Source organism: Canis lupus, chromosome 18 (genome assembly GCF_003254725.2).
Source record: "Canis lupus dingo isolate Sandy chromosome 18, ASM325472v2, whole genome shotgun sequence".
NCBI classification, from domain to species: Eukaryota; Metazoa; Chordata; class Mammalia; order Carnivora; family Canidae; genus Canis; species Canis lupus.
Genome location: NC_064260.1, coordinates 1,711,178 through 1,732,862, shown reverse-complemented (window position 1 = coordinate 1,732,862; position 21,685 = coordinate 1,711,178). Strand labels below are relative to the sequence as shown.

Below are 21,685 nucleotides of genomic sequence, written 5' to 3'. Positions count from 1 at the left end.
TCCTATTGTTCAGTGGGCCCAACAGGTGTGCGGCCCTAAAATCTGAAACTACTTTAAAATGAAATTTAATTAGAGGCCCGCGGGAGGGATCCCGGCACCTCGGTGTCTTGACGAATCTGCATTCTGGGTTGGACTTGGCTGCGCAAGGAGTTGGCTCCGTGGGAAGGTGACAGCAAAGCTAATGAGCTGGAACTGAATCCCTGGGTCGCAGGTCAGTACTGGATCAGGAGAGTCAAAGAGCTCGCGGCCGGGCGGCCCCCAGGAACCTCCAGCAGAGACAGATCATCATCTGTTAGAAACACTTCTAGGCCTCTGTCACACTCGTGCGTGGATGTGCATATTTTAGCTCCAAGTAGATGCAAGGGAAAGAGAAGTAACTGGTCCCCGGGCGCAGGGATCCCGACAGAGAGGACCTGCGGCTGGATGTTGCGGGGCAGGCAGCCGGGAGAGCTGATGCCCCACAAAATGCACCTAGTGAGGGACACGGATGACCCAAAGCCAGCTCAGTTGGCTGGGTGAGGTCTGCCCTCCTATGCTGACGAGGTGCTGCAGATCTGCAGGCTGGGGCAGGGGGACAGGTCGGACCGCGCCGTGGAGGCCGGGTTGTCCCTGAGCTGCAGCGGACCCGGGGGAAGGAGTGGGAAGGCCGTGCGCCCCTCCAGCAGGACAGGGCGGGAAGGAAGGAAAGGCAGCCGTTGCTTGCACAGTGAAATCTGTCTCTAGTTTGAGTCAAGTGTCCTCGTGCCCCTGGCTGTGCCTGGCGTCTCACTCCTGCCGGCAAGCTTTGCTGGCATCCATCGCTGACTGCCTGCGCCGGCAGAAGGTGTGACACGAGGACGCGGAGGCTGCCAAGGCCAGTGAGCCCCGAAGGGACAACCCGGGGCTCAGCTCTAGGCGGCTTCCCTCGCCGGGCTAGATCCCGGGCTAAGGGATGCCGGGCGATCCGTGGCTGCGCTTCTTATACCCGGCGGGACGCAGACGTTATCATCACTGACTCAAAATTGAGGTTTTACTCTCGGGGACCGTATGGATGTGCCCCTTGAGGGCCTCTCTGCAGGCACGTCGAAGCCCCTCTAACTCCAGTGGGAAGAAAACGAACAGGGCTTCACGATGCCTCCATCAGAAAATTTAGGAGTGTCTATCAGAAGGTAGGTCACAAAATGCATCCCTGAGCTGGGGATGAGCGCGGGCCCGCTGCAGCCAGACCCGGAACAGACTGTCCTTGGACGCTGGTCCTGGACCCTGTGCCTTCCTGCCCTACAGAGGAGCCCGCACACAGTTACCACCATTCAGACACTGTTGTTGTCGACCGTTCAAAGTCCCATCCTCCAGGTCGACACCGTGGCACATTTGCAGGCGGGGTTCCCCCGGCCCGGCCTGCCTCCTACCCCGTCGCCTGTGAGGCTCACACCAGCCCCGAAGTGGTGGCTGGCGGGGAAGGCAGTGCTATCACACTTGAGTTTAAAAAAAAAAAAAAAAAAGAAGAAGAAGAAGGAAAGAAAGAAAGAAACTGAGCAGCAGAGCTGGGGATGGAAGTTCAGCGAGCAGTGCCCACAGCCCCTGCCCAGGTGGGGAGACTGGCCCTGGGAGCTGGAGGGTGTCCCGAGGGAACCCCGGGGGGCCTCTGGTTTGAGGAGCACCGCTCTCAAAACACTGGAAACTTGGTAAGGTCGGGGTGGGAGTGACAGTCAGCAGAGCGTGGCTTTTCTAGCATATTCCACTTACATCCCAAGGAAATAGGACCCGTCCTGGCATCGTCTACTCGCGGAGACCTCGCTTGGCCGATGTGCTCCTGGATCCCCCTGCAACCCTCCCCAGTCGTGCAAAGGGGAGCACAGCCTGAAGACCATCCACCCGTTTGCAGGGCTTTGCTTTTTTTTTTTTTTTTTTTTAATAAAAGCCAGGCCGGGAACCATAAACCTGACGGTCTGCGTGTCCCTATTCCCGGAATGTACTTGTCCTGTGAGTGAAGGAATCAGTATGATGCTGTGTGCCTGGCTCTTGGCCGCTGGTTGTGGGGAGAAGTGGGCCGCAAACAGCCGGTGCTGCTCTGCATATCTGTCCTTGGCAGGTTTATTCATTAAATGCAATTATTCTTTTTATCGGGGCAGGCAGTCATTATATTTTGGCAATTTACCATGCCAGAATTTGATTCATTTATCAAATATTTATTTAAGCGAATTTTCACAGTATAGGCAGGCTTTACATGAATTAGCAGGAAAGTAATTCGCTTGTGAGCTCTAGTGCTCCGTCAGGGATGTATTAACGCGGGGCCCAGCGGATTCTGTTAAGCATCTATCAGCAGGTAACTTACCTTCGCTTTAATTTCCGAGTCATTACCAAAGGGGAGAGCCCGACTACCCTCCTACCCTCACGCCAGCTTTACTTAGGGCTTGAGGTGAGGGCTCTAGTGCACGGGATAATCTGAGGATGAAGGGGGCCCAATAGGAAAAGCAAAGTCTGCTTAATTGGAGAAGTTACATCTTTGTCGAAGACGCGCATTGACTTAAACAGACCTGGGGCCTCTCCAGGCGCGTCGCTCGCACACGGCAGGCATCACGTTGGAGGCCGCCCTGATTCAGATGCGGGGGGGCGGGGGGAGAAAAAAAATCACAGCTCCAGGGAGAGAGACCTGTGTGTGCTGACAAGCCAGTGGTTTTCCTCAATGATTTTTCTGAATTCCTGCTAAATTTCTGACGGTCGTGGATTTGTTTGGCCCGGGGGGCGGAGGGGAGGGTGGGAATCACTCAAGGCTGCGATTTCCAGGTCTCCTTCCTGTTCCCCTAAGTCATCTTATGACCCTGCTATGCCTCCAGAGCCAATAAGCATGTCACCTGTCTCGTTTTGTTTCTCCTCTGCCCCCTGTGGAGGGCGGCGGCAGGTGCTGGCTCCAGGACGGCCCCCCAGTCCCCCAGCGCCAGCCCCTGGCGGCCAAGCCTTGGGTTTCTGCCTTTCGTGTTTCACCCTGCAGTGACCACTAGGGGAGGTGACTCTGTCGTGCAGAGTCAAGTTCCTCTGCCGTTGAGGACGCTCCTGCATACGGTTAAGGACGCTATGTGGCCCTCTGATACCTCGAAGGCCGTCTGGGGCCATCCGAGAGGACTCCCCGGTCTTGGCGGGAGAGCGGGGGCTGGTGGCTGGCTGCGCCCGGGCACCTGGGGGGCGACCCCGGGGTGAGGGCACCTGGTGAGCCTGGGCACGGTCGGGGCCTCATGCTGTCCTCCTTCCTTCCTGTCTGGACACGGAATACCGCCTTCTCTGATGCTTCCAGAGCCTCCGACAGACAGACAGAGGCCCTGCTGGGAAATTCCGTCCCCGTCTGCGACGGAAACCGGCGGCAGCCGCAGTCGCTCCAAGGCTGGCCTGGGGACAACTGCCCCCAGCTCCGCGGAACGCTGCGCCCGCCGCCTTCCGGTGCCCGCTCACGCTGCTGAAACCCCAGCTCTGTGACCCCAGTTTTCCGAAAGGCACATTTCACTCATGGATTCCCGGGGGACCCCCCGGAGGAGGCGCCTTCCACGGCTCGCTCTCTGTTAGGTCTGTGTGGTCGTGGGGCAGCGGGGAGCCGCGTGGCACGGGCCCTCGGCGGGCCCCGGGGAGGCTCTTAGCGCCCCCGGCCTCCCGCTCTAGGGCGTCGGCTCGGCGCGGGTTGAGAAGGTCCCCCCCCGGCCGCTGGTCCAGGAGAACAGACCGGGAGCCGGCGCCGAGAGACAGAGCGCGTCCTCCGGCTACACCCGCGGACCCCTCCAGGCCACCAAGGGAGGAACTGCACCAGGCCTTACCAGTGTGGCTTCTCTTGTGGACCATGAGCACATTGGGGCCGATGCAAATTATCCCACAGACATCACACTTTAGTTTGCCGTTAGGAAGTCGAATGCCTCCAGCTCCCGACAAAGCTCTGCCGCCTTGGCCACCGTGGGAGCCATTCATTTTCTCTCCCGCAGCATCAAGCACTCGTAAATCCTCCGCACATTCTTCCCCATTCAGCTCACAGGCACGCGCATTCTCTTCATCACTCTGAGCCTCTACTTTAACATTACTGGCTGAAAGACACAATACAGGTGCCACTCAGTGTCATCGCAAAAAAAACAACAAAACAGAACAAAACAGCCCAGCAGCAAAAAGACAGCGCGTCAAAGCAGAGGAGGTTCCCGGGGACCGCAGCCCGGGCTGGGGCGGGGATCCCGCGGGCTCCGGGGGCAGGTGCCAGGGAGCCGGGCGGGCCCGCAGGTAAGTGCTGACTTCACAAGCTGCCTCCCGCCGCGGGCAACACCCCAAGTGGTCGTCAAGCCTGAGAAACGTCCCCCTCCCGGAGGTGGCTGTTGCCCGCGGCCCGGGTTAACGCACTCTGGGGCAAAGCTCTGCGGGCACCAGCTCCCAATTCCGGCCACCGATGCCCCAAGGACTTCCGCAGGACTTCCGTGTGCTGTCTGGCTCACAGTCACGCTCCCGTTTTTAGCCCCCGGGGCCACACGCCCTGTGCCCCGGGGCAGAGCTGCAACATCTTACGTGGCTTTGTGGAAGGGCGTGTGGAGGTAACCGACCTGGCCAGCTCGTTGGAGTGGGGGCAGCCCCAGCCGGGGGGGCCGAGGGCTGGTACTCAGGAGCACTCGGGTCCCCGGCTCAGTCTGCGTTCCTGTCCCTTTAAGTCACATCGAGGGCAGTTATCTCTGCCATTCACATATTTTTGTAGGTAAAGCAAATCAGAGACACTGCGTGTGCATCCTTCAGAAGCACAGCCCGGGGGTGCACCGATGGGTCCCACACTATCATACGGAGGAGAGACTGCAGCGACCCCGAAAGCCATCGCCCCCATCACGGTCTCCATAGATTAAGGGGGCGGGCAGGTAAATTTTGCCAAGTGCAAGAAACAGTGACATGCTCGGCAATGGTGACTGCGGAATCTCACATCGACATTTTGAACCAGTGGGTCCCCAGGCTTGGTCCTCGAACCTGCAGCATCAGCATCAACTGAGAACTTGCAGGAGGGCCAATTCTCCGGTGTGCCCCCGACAGGCTGGACTAGAGGCCACGGGGGGCGCCCAGCACTCTGTGTTTTCACGAGCCCTCCGGGGGATTCGGATGCACAGTCACGTCTGAGACCACGGTTTTAAACAATCTGCCCCGTTAGTGACACTCCAGGTTCATTCTGTCCAGCCCTTTGATCATGGGTGGACAGCCCAGAATCTGCAGTGGGTGCTCGTGGCCGGGGGGGTCGGCTGCACTCCTTCCATGCGCTGAGATCTCAGGGGGCAGGTCACCCACTTCCCCTGTGCCTCGGTTTTCACGTCCGTTAAGGGGGCACTGGCCCGCCAGGGGTGCGGTGAGGACTCGGTGATAAACCCAGGAGCACGGGGACTGGACGGGGCAGGTGGGAGCACATTCCCTACAGAGCCGTCCATGGAGCCCCCCCACCCAAGTGATGTCTGCGACATGGACCCTGTGCCAGGCACACCGCACTTGACTCGCTTTCAGGTGGAAGCACATTCCCTAGGGTCTCATTATCGCTGGGCTCGGTGCTAGAATGGTCTGGAAGCATGAAAGTCAAGTTTCCACGACTCCTGAACTCCTTCACCTGGGATCATGTCTAATCATCCAGCTGCTCCCCCGACCCCCGCCTGAGATTGGGGCATTCTAGGCCTGACCACTGGTGTGGCGGGTGTATCAGCCCGTGTGCTGTGACCAAGCTCTAAGCCTGTGCTCCTGTGGCTGGAGAAGTGCGGGGACATAGAGGGAACTGACCCTCGCTTTCTCAAAAGTACACGTGCCAGAACCAGGGCTCCCGGTGCCAAGGAAGACGGATATTGCTGTGACCCGGTGGCCTGCTCTGCAGCATGTGGTGCTGGCGACTGGGTGGGCCCTTCCCGGTGAGAGGGCAGGGAGGGCGGGAAAGCATCGGGGTGACCCTCTGGGTGACGCGTGGCCACCTGCCGTGGGGGTGAAGCTTCGTCAGGAAGGAAGGAGGCGAGGGCGGCCTGGTGAGAAGCACAGCATGGGTGTCATCTTAAGTACCACGGGCGCCCTCCACCCAGACGTGCCACCAGCCATAATGTGACTTTCTCAGTGCTCTTATGCCATGTGGCAATTTCTTCGAGAATTGCAACAGAACCAAAGTACACACAGGAGGCTCCAGTGGCGCGAGAGCTGAGTAGGAGCGACCCTGAGACCCCGTGGACCCCAGGCACCGCCTGAGGGGAGGGGCCCGGCTCATAGACAGGAGCTCGGGACGCTGCTCACACAGTGGGTCTCTGGGGGAAGGAGCACAGAGAGCACCGCCGACCGCGGGGAGCCACACATGTCCCTGGGAGCAGACGCCGCCCACGTTTCCGGGTAGGAGTTGGGTGGCACATGCACGGTGTTCCGGGGCTGGAAGCTTGCTAGCACTCTGGGGACAGATGCCAGGCCACGTTAGCACAGGAATGGTCTGTAGGGACCAAGGGAGAAAGGACAACAGGGAGTGGCCAGGGGCACCGGGGACGTCACGGAGGGCCACAGGGTCCGCCACGGGTGCGCCAGGGCCAAGATAGGAGAAAGTTCTCTAAATCTGGGCAAGAAGCTATCTTTTTGTTTCCCTCTCTTTTAAGGATTCATTTACATATCTGAGAGACAGCAGGAGGAGGGGCAGAGGGAGGGGAGAGAGACCCTCCAGCAGACTCCCTTCAGCATTCCCATCTCTGTGGACAAATGCAAAGTGGGTGCTGGCCACGCAGGAGAGAGGGACTGCCCCCCACCGAGGAGGGTGTCCGTGGAAATGGGGTGTCCCCTCTGGCCAGGAGGACAACACGGGCAACGGGCTGATGATGATCTTCAGAGGCTCAGAGCGTGAACGTATCCTGATAAAGTCATGACACGCTGGTCTCAAAATTGCAATCTAACAGACATAAACGTCAAGTCCCCTAAGTTAAAATACACTTAAAAAACAAAAAAACACAAACTCAGGATGGGGGCGGTGTCGGCCTCACTCATTTAAAGGTGAAAAGGGTTTTGGGGGTTTTGGCTCAATTAGTGATGTGGCTGGAAAAAGGAAAAAAAAACAGAAGACGTAGCCTTGGAGTCCAGCACTGGGTGCAGGTCGTACGTGTCCTTTGAAAAGGACAAGCACAGTGTGAAGCGGTCAGAAGGAAGGAAGGACGTCAGTGAGGTCTGGACACTCCGCGGGCGTCCACGGGGCTGGACAAGCTCAGAGAAACAATTGCGGGGCTGAGAGGAGGAGGCTGGACGGGAGAGCGGGAGGCCAGGGCGGCCCTGCGCAGTGCGGCACGGCGGTGGCACCGGGGGGCAGGCTCCTTCTGCGGCCGGGCAGGTGGCCTCTCGCTCATGGAACCCGAGGGGGCGGTGGGGGCGGCGTCTGCAGACGTTTGTGTCTGTTCGACCACCTTCTGCATCTGCACGTGTCAGGGAGGACTCGTGAGGCCTGTCCAGTGCTGCGCTCCTGGGCCTGTTACGGTGAATCCCACCAGCCTGCAGAAGCCGAGGGCACCAGAGGCTGCTCCACCTAACGAAGGGCTCACGGCAGATGACTGACTTCATTGAAGCCGTCTACCTCCCGGCCTGGGACCTGGCAAGATTCCTCCTCTATCCCCTTGAGAAAGGCCAGCTGCGGCAGGACGCATCCTCCCGTCCTTCGTCATTGGTCTTCCTGAATGGCCCACGTCCACCTGCCCAGTCGGTTCCATGAAACAGCGGGTCTCCCCGTGTTTGTGTTCACTGTACTGCGGTCGGGCCTTCGGATGATGTTTCTGAGCCAACCGGGGCTCACGGTGACTGGCTGTGCCCTCCCTGGATTCCTAAACCCCTCCCCCGCTCCATCTTCACGGAGCTGGAACTGCTTAGGCGACCATCGTGTCTAGGAGATGCTAGGCTCTAGCTCAGTGTGGGGATTCTACTCATAAATATTTTGCAACTCCATCCATCCACCACTTAGAAAAATGTTGAACTCAGTATAATACTGAATTGAAGCGATTAAATATAGAACATGAGCTGAGACTCCGGCGCTTCTCCACCCCCGAACGCTCTGGCTCAGGCCTAACCTTGCGGCTCTTCTGCCGCCGACTACCGGGAGTGCACGGACAGGGGCCCCATTTCATTATTTAATAAATGAGGCTTATATTAAGAGCGGATGTCTTCGAATCTGGAAGAGTCAAGGCTACTTTCCTTCTCAGATGCGGTTTTCCATGAGGAAAAAATCAAAGTATTCTTGTTACATAACGTAGAGGCTGCCTATGTTATCAGTAACACAGCAGACCTAAGAGAGACCCCCAGGTCCCTACGGCCAGGTGGAGCTCAGCCCATAGACAAGTTTGGCACTTGGAGAGTCTGGAGAGTCCAGGGAGCTCAGGGTCAGTGGGGCCGAGGGGCCTCCATGTGCTGCCAAGCACTGCACGAACTCATGAATGATTAAACCATTTTAATGCATAGATATAAAGTGCCCTGGCAGTCCCCCCGGCAGATGGGCTGCGCTTCCTCCCCGTGCTCCGTGCCCTTCTGGAATACATCTTCCTGTTTACTGGTAAGGTAAAAGTTGGGCCCTCTGACTGTGCTTTTCCACGGAGAAGACATTCTGGAATCATCCCTAGAGTATGAGTTTAAGCCACTACCTATCGAGCCTCGAGGGCTCCCTACCATGAACGAAAAAAAAAGGGAGACAGAAATATTTCTGCAACCAGTGACTAGCAAGCAAAACTCAAAAAAGGGAATGAACCACACTGACAAGGGGTCTTGAATGAGCGTAATTAAATTAAAATTTAAGATGAAGAGGCAGTCTGTAGATGTTTTTCTGCTGCCTCTAAGAGAGATTTAGGAGAACTTTTAAGCATCTTTAAGCTCATAAAGCAACTTGTTATAACTTCTATCATTTAAAACATAGAGGTTTGAGGGGGGGCGCGTGGGTGGCTCAGTCCGTTAAGGGTCTGACTCTTGATCTTGGCTCAGGTCATGGTCTCAGAGTCATGAATTCAAGACCCGTGTGGGTGCCACATCCAACAAAAACCAAAAAAAACAAAGAAAAAAAGCCCCAATAAAACGTAGGGGTATTTTTCTTGTGAAGATGCACGATGAGGCACATTTTTATCATTCTTTGATACCTTTGGCCTCTAAATGCAAAGAAGTCAGAGGCAGAGGAGGAGGAGTCTGACAAGGTCATGACTTACAAGCACGTGTATGTTTTCCTCAGGTGACTAGGAACAGAAACTGGGATGGAGGAGGTAGCAGGGTCAGACAGGTCATGTCTTTAATTTTCATAGAAGGAAAACAGACGAGGAGGGGTGACTGGGGCAATTCTCCACCCTGCGCAGCAGGCGGCGGTGTCGGCCCAGGGCAGCTGGGTTGCTGGGGGCGGGGGAGGCGGGAAGTCCTCCAGGTGCACAGCCCTCTGTGCAGGGGGGAGGGGGAGGGTATTCACAGTCTGGGGAGCTGGGAGGGGGTGGGGAGGAAGGAGAAGCCATTTGCATAAACGTCTAGACTGGCATCTATCAAAACATGTATCATCGACCTTATAAAATCTGCACGTAGCACGTATGTTTACGTGAGCACATCACCGAATGCTTGCCCCGGAACCTCCCTCGGGTTTAGTGAAAACATCTCAGAATGTGTTTTCTGACTTGTAAGTGCATCTGACTTCTCAACCTCGCAGCAGCGTGAGGGCTCACCTCCAAACCTCTCTGTCCTGGCACCTTTGTGTTTTATGGGATTGTATGAGCACCCACACGCACATACGTGCACATATGGACACGTATACCCGCATCCGCGTCTCCCAGAGATAAATCCCAAGCTCTTGTTTCCAAGTTGAACCAAAGGAAGCTTGGTTAGAGAAAGATCTCGACGACGTTCACGTCCTGGGAAAGCAATCACCAATCTGGGTTGTTGCTAAATCCTTTAGACGTCAAATAGTTTTGATGAGCAGGATGTCAGAAGACTACTTTTACCGTTACTGACACCTTTTGGGGTTGTGCCTGGATCAGCAACTGCTGCGGTGTTAACGAGCACACCCTGTTTGCTGGTGTTGCTTTACAGCAGCGAGGAATTTACTAGTGCAGGCTCGGAGGCCGTCGGTCCAAAGGAGGCGACCAATTCAGGTTCCTTTAAATATTTTAAAGCATTTTTAAGAAATGTTTAAAAAGCACATTCTAGTCCCTAAAATGCTCCCTCCAAGCCGCTGCCCTCACCTATCTATGGGTTCTCATCTCCCCAGACCTAAAAATGAAATCAACATCTGCTTTTGGTTTTAACAGCTCAGATCAGGAACGTCCTGTGCGCACCAGGCACTAATGTGTGTGCTCGGGCAGCGAGGTACCGCACCGCAGCCTAACGGCCCCGAGCCCCGGGATGTTTCTCTTCTCGGTTCTGAAATTAATACCTCAGAGCAACAGAAGGAGAGTGTGTATCTTCCTCCCGTCCCACAGATTTGCAAAAGTCATTGTGCGAATACGTTGGGCTGTCTCATGGGGAGAGGAAGTCTGGCCATCCCCACGCTCACTCGCAAGGGGACACTCAGCGTGGTAAGGGCAGGGCTGATGACCGGCTTTGGCAGAGCAACAATTCAGTGCTTGCGTCCCTTCTACCCCTATTACCCCACAGCCACAATGAAAGGCATGATCCACAGTGCACCTTCCAACGGTCCCAAGGGTTACACATGCACTTTACTGGGTCAGCAATGCCCTGGACGGCAGACATGGAATGGCCAGGATGGGGAGAATCATGCATTCACAATATTTACACCATGGAAATGGAGTATGGAATGGATACGTGTTTCTGTTTTCCAGAAGCAAGGCATATACTTACGGGAGAAAGATTTGGGAATTAGTGCGTGAAAATCCCTAAAGCCATCGGCCCCATATACAACTGCAATTAAGAAGGAGAAAAGAAAGCTGGCTTTTGATAGTGTTCACGAGATAGAGTAAGCATCTAAAAACAAGGGTTGGGAAAAAAAAATTAAAAAAAAAATAAAAACAAGGGCCAGGGATCCCTGGGTGGCCCAGGGTGTGGTCCTGGAGATCCAGATTGAGTTCCGCATCGGGCTCCCTGCTTGGAGACTGCTTCTCCCTCTGCCTGTGTCTCTCATGAATAAATAAATAAAATCTTAAAAAATAAAAAATAAAAATAAATAAAAACAAGGGTCATCTTTTTTTTTTTAATTTTTTTTTTATTTATTTATTTATGATAGTCACAGAGAGAGAGAGAGGCAGAGACACAGGCAGAGGGAGAAGCAGGCTCCATGCACCGGGAGCCCGATGTGGGATTCGATCCCGGGTCTCCAGGATCGCGCCCTGGGCCAAAGGCAGGCACCAAACCGCTGCGCCACCCAGGGATCCCCATCTTTTTTTTTTTTTTAAAGAAAGTATTATTGCTCAAAATCATTAGTTAGCCACTAATCCGCTAATGCTGAGCCTTCACTCAGGCACCTGGAAAGTAACCCAGGGGTGCCAGGAGCAGGGCCGTGACACGCAGAGGTCTGAGCTCCCGGCACGTTTGCACAAGCTCTGCTGTGCTGCGCATCCTAGGGCTGGTAGCCGAGAACACACGCTGGAGCCGCGAGGAGGTTTTGGGCAGGACTGGTGGGCACGGACCCTAGGTCTGGGCACCGCGGCACAGCTTGTCCCAGGACAGCGCGCATCTTCACAAAAGCAGTGTGTTTCTTGCCGGGCTGAATTGTGCGGCAAACGTTCTTTATTTTCAACATTTCTTAGAAAGTGTTCGTAGAGCATCAGAAATGTTCTCACGACCCACTGAGTGGGGGAAAAATGAGTGTTTTTCCCTCGCTCAAGAAGAGCTATCAATGTCTGTGGGTATTCCTTATCAGCCGCCTTCGTAAATGTTATCAGCGCCTTGAATCTCCAAGTTCTTGTTCTGTTTTTATAGGTCAGAGCTTCCCACCATGTGCCGAGACCTGGAGGCTTAGCAGATACCGCCCACGTGCACACATGCAGCCGTGCGTGCATGCACACACATGCACCGAGTGTGCTCCCCAAGGGTGGCGTCCCCATGTCTATCGGAGCTGTGAGCACGGCGTAGCTGCAACTAAACTTGTTGGGCCACCCCCTGAATTAGTGGAGGGGGGACGCCCCCCATCCCCCAGTGTCTCCAAGAAACAGACCTTGCTAAAACTGCGGCGAGCTTCCAAACTTCCCCGGTCACAGAGCCTCCCTGCTCTCCCAGGAAAAGTCCATTAAAACAGTGGGCGGCGTTTGGGAGAGGCTCACAAAGCTGTTCCTGGAAGCGACCCCCTTAATTATGTCCTAACCACCCCTCAGGCCTCCTGACTCATGCCGCCCGTGACCGTCTGCACCTAACGGAGGCGGTCACTACCGTGCTGCCCCTCAAACGGGCAGGTGAGCGGCCGCTTGCTGGGCGCACCTGAGCTCGGCGTCCGCGGCCAGCCAGTGAGGAGATGCCAGTTTCACAGTGACCTTGGCGCTGACCTCCAACTTGTCAGGTCAACTTCTCCAAGGCCCGTGTCTGTACGCACCGGGCTGGCCCATCCACCTAACGGGAGAGGGGGCAAAGTCTTGCCTTTTAAAAAGGAGGGCATGACAACACTGGGTCTCAGACTGATTAAGTGTTGAATCGGACACTGTCGCACGCCCTGAGATGCTGCTCAGATGGGTCGGGAAGCTCGGCTTCCCTTGGCGCCCGCGCAGCTGCACAGGCCACGGGTGGTCCGCATTGTGATGAACACAGTGGCGCGAGGTGTTCACGGTCACTGTAACTCGTGAGTTCAGGAGCAGAGGGATTCGAGAGGCACACTAGTTACCAACTGTCTGGTGGTGGAAAATGTTGACTTGCCTGGGGCTTGGGTCACCCCAGGGAAAACCCTGAAATCCAGGACACGACACGGCACCTCGTGAGCACTGAATGCTCATCGTTTGCGGGAGAATCCATTCCCTGCCTACCATCATTCAAATGGACACTCTGAGTTTTGTCCTTCATCCTTGATTCCCTAAGATGGACAAAAAGCTTAAAAAACAAAACACGGCTGTAGCTACAGAGCTGTTCTAATCCCCTAAGAAAGGTGAGCCGATAGGAATTGGCTCTTGGTCACGCACCACACATATTCATGCACAACTAACTCCTTGGTCTGGGAGAAAAACACAGCATCCATGGATGGTAGTTGTGCACAACAGGAACGTGGGAAACTCACCCTGTCCTGTCCTGTCCTGTCCTAGCTGGTCCTACCCCATCCTGTCCTGTCCTGTCCTAGCTGGTCCTACCCCATCCTGTCCAGCCGTGTCCTACCTGGTCTACCCCATCCTGTCCTGTCCTGTCCTAGCTGGTCCTACCCCATCCTTTCTGTCTTGTCCTGTCCTAGCTGGTCCTACCCCATCCTGTCCTGTCCTGTCTGGTCCTACCCCATCCTTTCTGTCCTGTCCTGTCCTGTTCATTTGGGAGGAATTTTTATTCGACAAACTGTCCTAATATTTTCAAAGAAAATGCCGTCAATGGCTTGGATTCTGAATTCTGTTCAGACTGTGATGCTGATGAACATTCTGGAAAAAAAAAAAAAAAAGATAAAATGCCCACAAACCACACTTCACTTTGCATTTGGTCGTGCACCTGAATTTCTCATGCTCTTGTCACCTTAGGGAGAGGTGAAAACAGACCTGAGATTCTTCAAAACAGGAGGAGGAAGTCTGTTCCACTTTGAAGTCAAAGAAGGATGCGGACAATTTTTTGGGGACGGTAAACACATGTAGATTTGTATTTAGGAGAAGCTAGCAAGAGGCTGGGGTCTGGCCTTTAAATCCTATTAGCCTGTTGGGCCCGGTCGGGTTATTAACATCCTAGTGACCTGGGTAAGTGTGGTCTGTGGTGACCTTGTGGGGCTTACCGACCCAGCGTTTCAGGATTGGCAACCCAACCCCACCCCGTGCCAGCAACAGGGTCCCCACCTGGGGCAGCAGAGAAAGGCCAGGGACGGGACAGGTGAGCCTGGTCAGCGCCGAAGCACCACGCTGGCTCCTGCTGGGGGAGTGGTTAACGTCATGGGGACCAGGCCCGGGTTCTCCGGGAACTCCGTACCCGTACGGTCCTGGGACGCATGTTGGTTCCTCCCCCACCGTCCACCCTGGGGAGCCCCAGGGTCCGCCAGGGGCAGGGGGCACTGCTCATGCGTCCCGACTGCCCTTCCCGGGGAGGCACTGCTGTCTCAGCCTCACCCAGCGGGAGCCTGAGCTACACACCACCTTGGAGTCTGACCCACGGACGCCGCCGGGCCCCTCGGCTGCGGAGCTCACCTGGCTGTCGCCACTCAGCTCCCAAATCCGAGTACGAGCGCCTTCGCTAGCCCCCGCGTCCCTCCCCATCCCGCCTGCGCCAGGGGAGCTGGCATCTGCATCCCCGCGGGCCTGACGCACGCGCCCCCCCCCCCCACCCTGGGCCCCCACAGCCCACGTCTTCTCCTGCAGGGCTTCTCGCTTCCTGCTCTCCCGTCGCATCACCTCCCGGCACCACCGCCCGGCCGAGGCTGCCTCGGCTTGTGCCACATCCTGCCAGTGCTTCCTGCCACCCTGGCTCGCTGGTGGCTAGGCATCCTGTGGACCTCGCCTTCGGGCTGCCCTCCCGGGTCCGGGCCTGTGCCCCAAGACGCTCATGCTGAGGGCCGCCCTCCTCGCCACCGTCTGCTCCCAGAGCTCCCGGCGGCCTGCACTGCTGCTGCGAGCACCCAGCCCCAAGGCCCGGGTCCGAGCCCCTGCAGGACTGGTCAGCGGTGACAGTGGCCCTCAGCACGTCATTCAATTCAGATAATCAAATGCATGCACCTCAACGGATAATGTAAGAAAAACCCCTCTCACTGACCGCACCCCGTTTGTGGACTCCCTGCGGCCCCTGCTCGGCGGCCATACAGTCACTTCCTAACAGCCTCCGCCGCGGTCTCCACTGGGGAGAGCCCCGTTCGCCCCACGCTCCGGAGGTCACTGGCTCTCCCCAGCGCTGGCTGCAGCCTCCCGCCCTTGTGGTGCCTGCGTCAGAGCCCGCCCGCCCTCCGGCCACCCCCGGCCCAGAATCCTCGGGGCATATGGCTCGGTTCTGGACTTGACGAGGTCGGGAGCCCACTTCTGTGCTCAGACAAAGGGCTGCAGGGACCTGCTTCCCTCCTCCCCCGCTCCCCGCACGTTGCCTACGACACGCCAGGTGCTCAGGACAGAATGGGTGACTCAACAACCTGAAGACAACGATCGGATCTGCACATTTTCAGAAGTTCGTTCACGTTGCAAAATACGTGGGAGAAAGCAGCTTAACTTCAGTGGCGGCAGCGGGCCAGGCTCCGTGACACTGGGGCGTCTGTGTGCAGCGAGTCGGGGGCAGGCGAGCTGCTCTCGCCGGGTTTTGCTGAGGGCGAGACTGGACGTCAACTTGTGTAAGCCGAGCACAGGGGACCAGCTCTCAGCCTGACGGGGTCCCGTGGCCTGTGTCACGTCAGCCCACAGGATGGGAGGACAGCTGCTGGGTGGTGGGGGGCAGGGGGCTTGGGGTCACAGGCCAGTTTGGCCTTGGCCCCACCGCCCGTCAGCTGTGCGCACTGAGGGGCCCGGGGCCACCGACTCCTGCCCACCCAGTGAGAACCCCCATATCTGTCCTGTCGGGTTTGTGTGGAGACCGAGGCCCTCGGTTGGCGGTGGCTTTGTCCCCTGGTGGAAAAGCAGCAGCAGATCAACACCCGTCTTGTCGACAAGACTTCAAGGCTTACGGGATCAGCTACAGCCCACTCACCCTAAGGGAGCTTTCTAAACGGGGAACAAACAAGGGTCGCGCTTTGTGGGGCTACCTGCTATGTCAAGCAAGGACAAGTACCCTCAGGAAAACTGAGTCACTGCAGACCTGAGTCCATGCGGGCTTCCCTTCGGCCCTGAGTACTCCCGGCCGGTGCTCCCTTCCGTTTGGGAATGACCCCGATGCTGTTTGAGGCGCACCGCCAGGCTGTGCGGCCACTTTGGTCGCTTCACCTGGGCCTTGACAAAGATGGCCAACGTCAGCTTAGCGGGACGTCAGGTTCCAGCGCTCAGATCTGCCTTCCAGAGCCGACGCGGCCCAGCGCCAACCAAGAGCCCGGAGAACCGGCCAAAAACCCGTTTCTGAGCCCCTCTCTCTCTGCAGCACACCTGGGGACCTGCCCTATTTCTGGTTGTTTTACTGACGCACTTGTCATGTCTCACCGTGAACTGAGGGACCGAGGCAGAAGCCCTGACACCCAGACCTGTAACTTAGAAAAGGGAAAAGCAGCAAGTGACGTCCTTGCTTCTGAACGGTACGAGTAAGAAGACTGCAGGTTCGAAAACGACGGTGCTATTTATGGGATGATCCTGGAAAGTCACGTTGGTACCACTTGGCCCTCCCATCACCCCCCATCCCCAACACAGTTCATCAGAATGTGGGGATGAGACGTCCCACACGTGAAAGAACAGGGCGAGGGACACTTCCTGAATGCTATGCCCCCTCCCTTTTTTAACATTTTATTTATTTATTAATGAGACAGAGAAAGAGAGAGAGAGGGAGAGACACAGGCAGAGGGAGAAGCAGGCTCCATGCGGGGAGCCCGACACGGGACTCGATCCCGGGACCCCGGGTCACGCCCTGGGCTGAAGGCGGCCCCAAACCGCTGAGCCACCCAGGCCATCCTGCTATGTCCCTCATGCTCTTTCATTTTTCTCTTAACAAAAAAGTACCTCTTTTTGGTAAAAGTAATATTTGCCTGTGCTAATGATCGCCACACGCATGGAGGCAGCAAGATGAAATTCACCTCCGATCCCTGTAAATCTTAAGAAATCATGCAAAGGAGAAAATGAGGAAGAATAATAAAATAAAAATTAATGAAGAATAAAATAAAGAATAAAAACAGAGTGATGGGGCTTAATCCAAGCTTTAAGAAAGGAAAAAGGGACTTTTTCAGGCACCGAATCGGGGCTAAAGGAAGTCATGCTGCCTGGAGAAACAGTGACAAGACAGCAAGGTCCTGTCATGTGCCAGGGGACGGTGAGCAAGCATGAGGCCCAGGACAGGAGTGACAACCTGGGGACGCCGGGGGGCTCAGCGATTAAGCGTCTGCCTTCGGCTCAGGGTGTGACCCTGGGGTCCCGAGATCAAGTCCTGCGTCGGGCTCCCTGCATGGAGCCTGCTTCTCCCTCTGCCTGTGTCTCTGCCCCTCTCTGTCTCTCGTGAATAAATAAATAAAATCTAAAAAAAAAAAAAAAAGTGACATCGTGAACGCCCCCTTCCATTCCCAATGTCACCCCGGAGGAGTGCCTGCTGGCTCCGATGGGCAGAGACAGTAGGGAGGGGGCCAATCCACCAGGCGGCTGTGCCCGGGCGGGCGGAGGGCGGGCTGTGCAGCTGTGTCAGTAGCCGGGCCGGGTAGGGACAGCCACCTTGGCACATCCAGGCCCCGCAAGGACAGCACCTGTGGGGTGCCCCCCCGCCCCCCCGCCATGCACGAGGCAGGGCTCGCTCCCCACACCCGGAGGGAGGGACGGACAGGGCCACAGCACAGATGTGGCTTCCCGTGGGCTCGGCCCTCGTGAAACAACAGGCCGAACGCTTGCTGCCAGGGGAGCCGAGGGGGCAACGTGGAGCGCGGAGGAGGATGGCAGTTCTGCAGCGGGTGGAGGGGGGGGGTCACCTGCTGGCTTCCCGAGCCTGGGGCCGCTCGCCCGAGAGCTGCTGCTCCTGATGGGAAGTGGGGCAGGCGGGGTGCCCAGGCCAGGGCTGGGGGGGGTGCACGCGGCTCCCGACCGGCTCCGCACACCCCGCGGGCCATTCCCTCCCGGGCCCCGCTGGCACCATGTCAAGCCCCGAAGATTCCAGGAGCCGGGGCCCTGCTTCAGGGAGGCCGCAGATAAAGTAATCTCCCCCGGGACACCCAGAGGGTGGGTCCCCGCTGGCCCTCCCCTCCAGAAGCCCCGAGGGGTCCCGACCAGAATTCCAAGCAAGGGGTGACTCAGCAGAGGCCGGGCAGCGTCCAGAAGGGCCGCTCGGGCGTCAGGAGTGTCAGGAGCGTCAGGAGCAGGCCGTGCTCGGGGCGCCCATCCTTGGGGGATGCATCCCGGTGCCCTCCCCGCCCGCCCTGGGTCCTGTGCCCCCAGCACACCTGGCAGGCCCAGCGCCGCCTGCGAGCAGGGGTGAGAGTGCGCGCAGGGAAGGGCAGGAAGGGCAGGTCACCTGCGCCCCCCCCCACCTGGAGGAAGAGAGGCCGCAGGTGCCAGCCGCCGCCCGGTGTCAGGTGGCAGCGTGCAGGGGTCAGTGGCATGAGGACCCCTCCCCTGGCACGGGGGGCTCACAAAGGCAGCTCAGTGGAGGAGGCTGGAAGCCACACAGCCTGACCCCACGATGCCTCTTACCTTCTGGGGGGAACAGGCCCTGAGCACCAGGTGGGCCCCGCGTCCCTCGGGGGCACATGCACCACCCGTGGGAGGCTGCGCCCCGGGGCCAGGCGTAGTGGGGCTCGGCCTCGCCCGGCAGTCCCGAGGCTCCCTCCCACCGCCTCCCTTGCTAAGCTGGCAGGCAGAGTGCCCTGTAGACGCTGCGGGGTGAGGCCCGCGGCCCCGCAGGGCTCCCTTTCCCAGGGGTGAACTGCACCCAGGCCGCGGGCCCATAAGACCCGCCGTGGCCGCTGGGAGCCGTGCAGTAAGCAGCATTAGTGCGCTGCTCACCTCCAGGGGCTCCTGAGGGATCCTAACCCCCGCCCGGCCTCCTCCCCCATCTCTCTCTCTCTCTCTCTCTCTCCCTCTCTCTCTCGTTATGGGCCTCGTAAGTGCTGAGCATATGGTGTTTCATCAACACTCGCAAGGAAGCTCCAAGCTCTCCTTATCAATGCTGGTTCCGGGGCTCAGGCCCCCGCCCCCGATGGGATGATGGAGGGGAGGTTTAGGGACCTGCCCACACTGTCCCCGCCCAGGGCCTCACCGGGTCTCTGTCCCCTCGTGCGCGACCGCGGCCTCCAAGGCCCCATCCCATCCCTGTGCACCTGCGGGCTGGGAGGGAGGGCGGGTGGGCAGCCAGCGCCCCGCCTGGGACCCGCTCATTACCCAGCAGCCGCCCGCTTCCCGGCACCTCGCTCAAAGTCGCACATCTCTTGGGAAGAACCCTCAAATATCACACTTTTTTCCTGGAAGATGTCAGGTGCTTCTCAGGATTCGAGAAGCTCAGAAAGTCCTGTCCTTCACTTCAGCACCATTTCTTTGAAATGAGGGAGGTTCTCCTCTTCCTTCTCGCCTCTTTCTGTAGTTTTATGATTCAGCTCTTTCCTGGGAAGCACGGGACAAGGACCAGGGCAGGCCGTGCCTTCCTCCAGCTGGAGTCCAGGCGACCCGGACAGGCAGGGTCAACGTCGGGGCCGTGTGGCCGGCTGGCGAGCGCCGTCAGGGAGCAGCTACGGGGCGCCCGCCCCCAGTGAGACCCTTGCGCCCAGCGCTCCGCTCCTGAAGCAGCCCTGCCAGGCGACTCAGAGCCCCGGCCGACGGGGAGGCCAAGGACCTCGAGGGGTCAGCTGGCGCCCGGGTCACCTGACAGGCGGGCGAGGCAGGGACTCGAACCCGTGCTCTTCACCCCGTAGCCCACTTGCCCACCCGGGGCTGCCCCGTAGCCCATCTGATCTGAGAGCCCAACTGGACACAGGCGACCGGGATGACAACTTTGTCACGGGTGGGAGACGTGCCGCCTTCCTCCGGGTGACCTGGAGGGCAGAGCCGGCCGGCCAGCCTCCCCACTGTCGCCCTTCCTCAGTTTACAAAACAAGTCCACTTGACCGGTCCCACGATGCAGCCTTGCAAGAGGGTTTATAATCCAGGCACCACGCACGAAGCCCCAGCCCGGCCTAAGGGGGCCCCGTGCGAGGGGACATCCTCGTTCTCAGGGACACCGGTCCTGTCCGCGTGTGGAGAGTGTGGTGGGACAGGTGTCCGGGGCCTGGGCTCCCAGGAGGGCGCGTGATGAGGAGCATCGGGGAACCAGTGTAGATGCGGCGGGTGTGGCTGCCCCCGACCTTGGGGTTGCAGGGGGGACACGGGCAGCTCAGGGGCCTCTGCGGCGGGGATGGGGCCCGAGGGCCTGCTCAGAGGGGCCGGGGCGGGGGTCTGCCGTCAGGGCAAAGAGGGCCAGGTGGGGGGACACTGGCCTGGGAGATGGGAGGACGCTGTCCCCCCAGCACACACCAGGACCGGGCGCCCGACACAGGCTCCCAGCCTCCAGGCCGCGCACAGCCCCACTCGTCCCCGCCCCTGCGGTGTCGGCGCCCACGGAAAGTCCGGCCTTCTGAGGACCCGCGGCCCCCCAAGCCCCAACTTCTGCATTCCGCCCAGGGCCTGTGCACACCGCCTCCCTCCTCCTCCCCTCCCCCTCCTCTCCCTCCCCCTTCCCCGTCCTCCTCCTCCTCCTCCTTGTCTGCCTCACTCCTCCTCCCTCCTCCTCCCCTTCTCTCCTCCTCCTCCTTCTCCTCATCCTCATCCTCCTCCTCCCTCTCCCCCTCCTCCCCCTCCCTCTTCCCCTTACTCCCTCTCCTCCCTCCTCCTCCCTCTTCTCCTCCCCCTCCTCCTCCTCCTCCTTCCTCTCCTCCTCCTCCTCCTCCTGCAGCCCCAGCAGATGCCGCCGGGAGGCGGGGCCAGCGAGCGCCACCGTGTCAGACTGTGACTGGGCGTCCACATCCTCTCGGGCGGGCACAGGGACGGCCCAGAAGGGGAAGCGGTGGCCTGGCCGTGGGGGGGGCGGCCGTGAGGGTGCGGGGGAAGAGGAAGCCGTGCCTGACGGCGGGGACAGCCCGGGGGGCGCCCAAAGGGCCTTGCATCGGGGCTTGGCCCAGCGCTCACGCTTGGGTACATATGCACACACACTCCCATCCACGACACTCACACACACGGACATACACTCCTGTATGCACATACGCACAGGCTCCCATACTCATGGATACAGGCTCTCACACCCACACACACACACAAACTCACATACCCACACCCACACACACACTCCCTTATGCACAGATACATGCTCACACACACGCTTATTCACAGACCTACACATAGACCCACATACCCACTCATATACACCCTCATCCTCCCATAGAGACACGCTGTCTGTCTCACACACACCCAGGCACTGACACACATACAGACTCTCACACACTCATTCGCACATACACACACACTCATATACACTCACACAGAAACAAATACTCCTACATACACACACGTGCACACATGCACACACACATAGTCTCACGGACGCGTATGCACAGGTGTGAGCTCTCACACGGGCACGCGTACAGCTACTCACCATACACACACACACACACATGCATATCCATACACAGAGATACCCACACACTCGGTCTCACACACACACGCACATTCGCACACAGTCACGCGCGGCCTCACAGACACACACATGCACACTCTCACACGCACATGCACACTCCTCTCACCCTCTCGCGAGCCTTTCCTGCATCCCCACCAGACTTCTAAAACACAAGGCTTTCCTAGTTCTCAGCGCCCAGGAAGGGCCAGCCAGGTCTGCAGTCTGCAGTCCAGCTGTCCGAGGACCTCGGGTCCGGGCTCCCTCTGTGTCTATCCTAAGTGGCACCAGATGCAGAAATTCGTAAGAATTCTAAGAGGCCATTCTGTCATTTTCCTCTTACCTTTAAAAAGCCAGAGCTAAACAGGGTAAAATTTCCTTACATTATAATCAAAAATTTAATTTTGGAGCTGAG

General features: G+C 58.1%; 1 protein-coding gene across 13 annotated transcripts in view; it reads right to left on the bottom strand.

Annotated features, from left to right (window-relative positions):
* The window catches only part of IKZF1 (IKAROS family zinc finger 1), a 91,749-nt gene that overhangs the window by 22,229 nt on the left and 47,835 nt on the right, over positions 1-21,685 (bottom strand). For 8 of the 13 annotated variants that reach the window (XM_025449349.3, XM_049096548.1, XM_049096550.1 and 5 more), the window contains exon 4: positions 3,783-4,043. The exons of the other annotated variants lie outside the window; for them this stretch is intronic. In XM_025449349.3, coding sequence (XP_025305134.1) covers positions 3,783-4,043 — 261 coding nt within the window. The remainder of the gene's footprint in view (positions 1-3,782; positions 4,044-21,685) is intronic. 13 annotated transcript variants of the gene reach the window in all.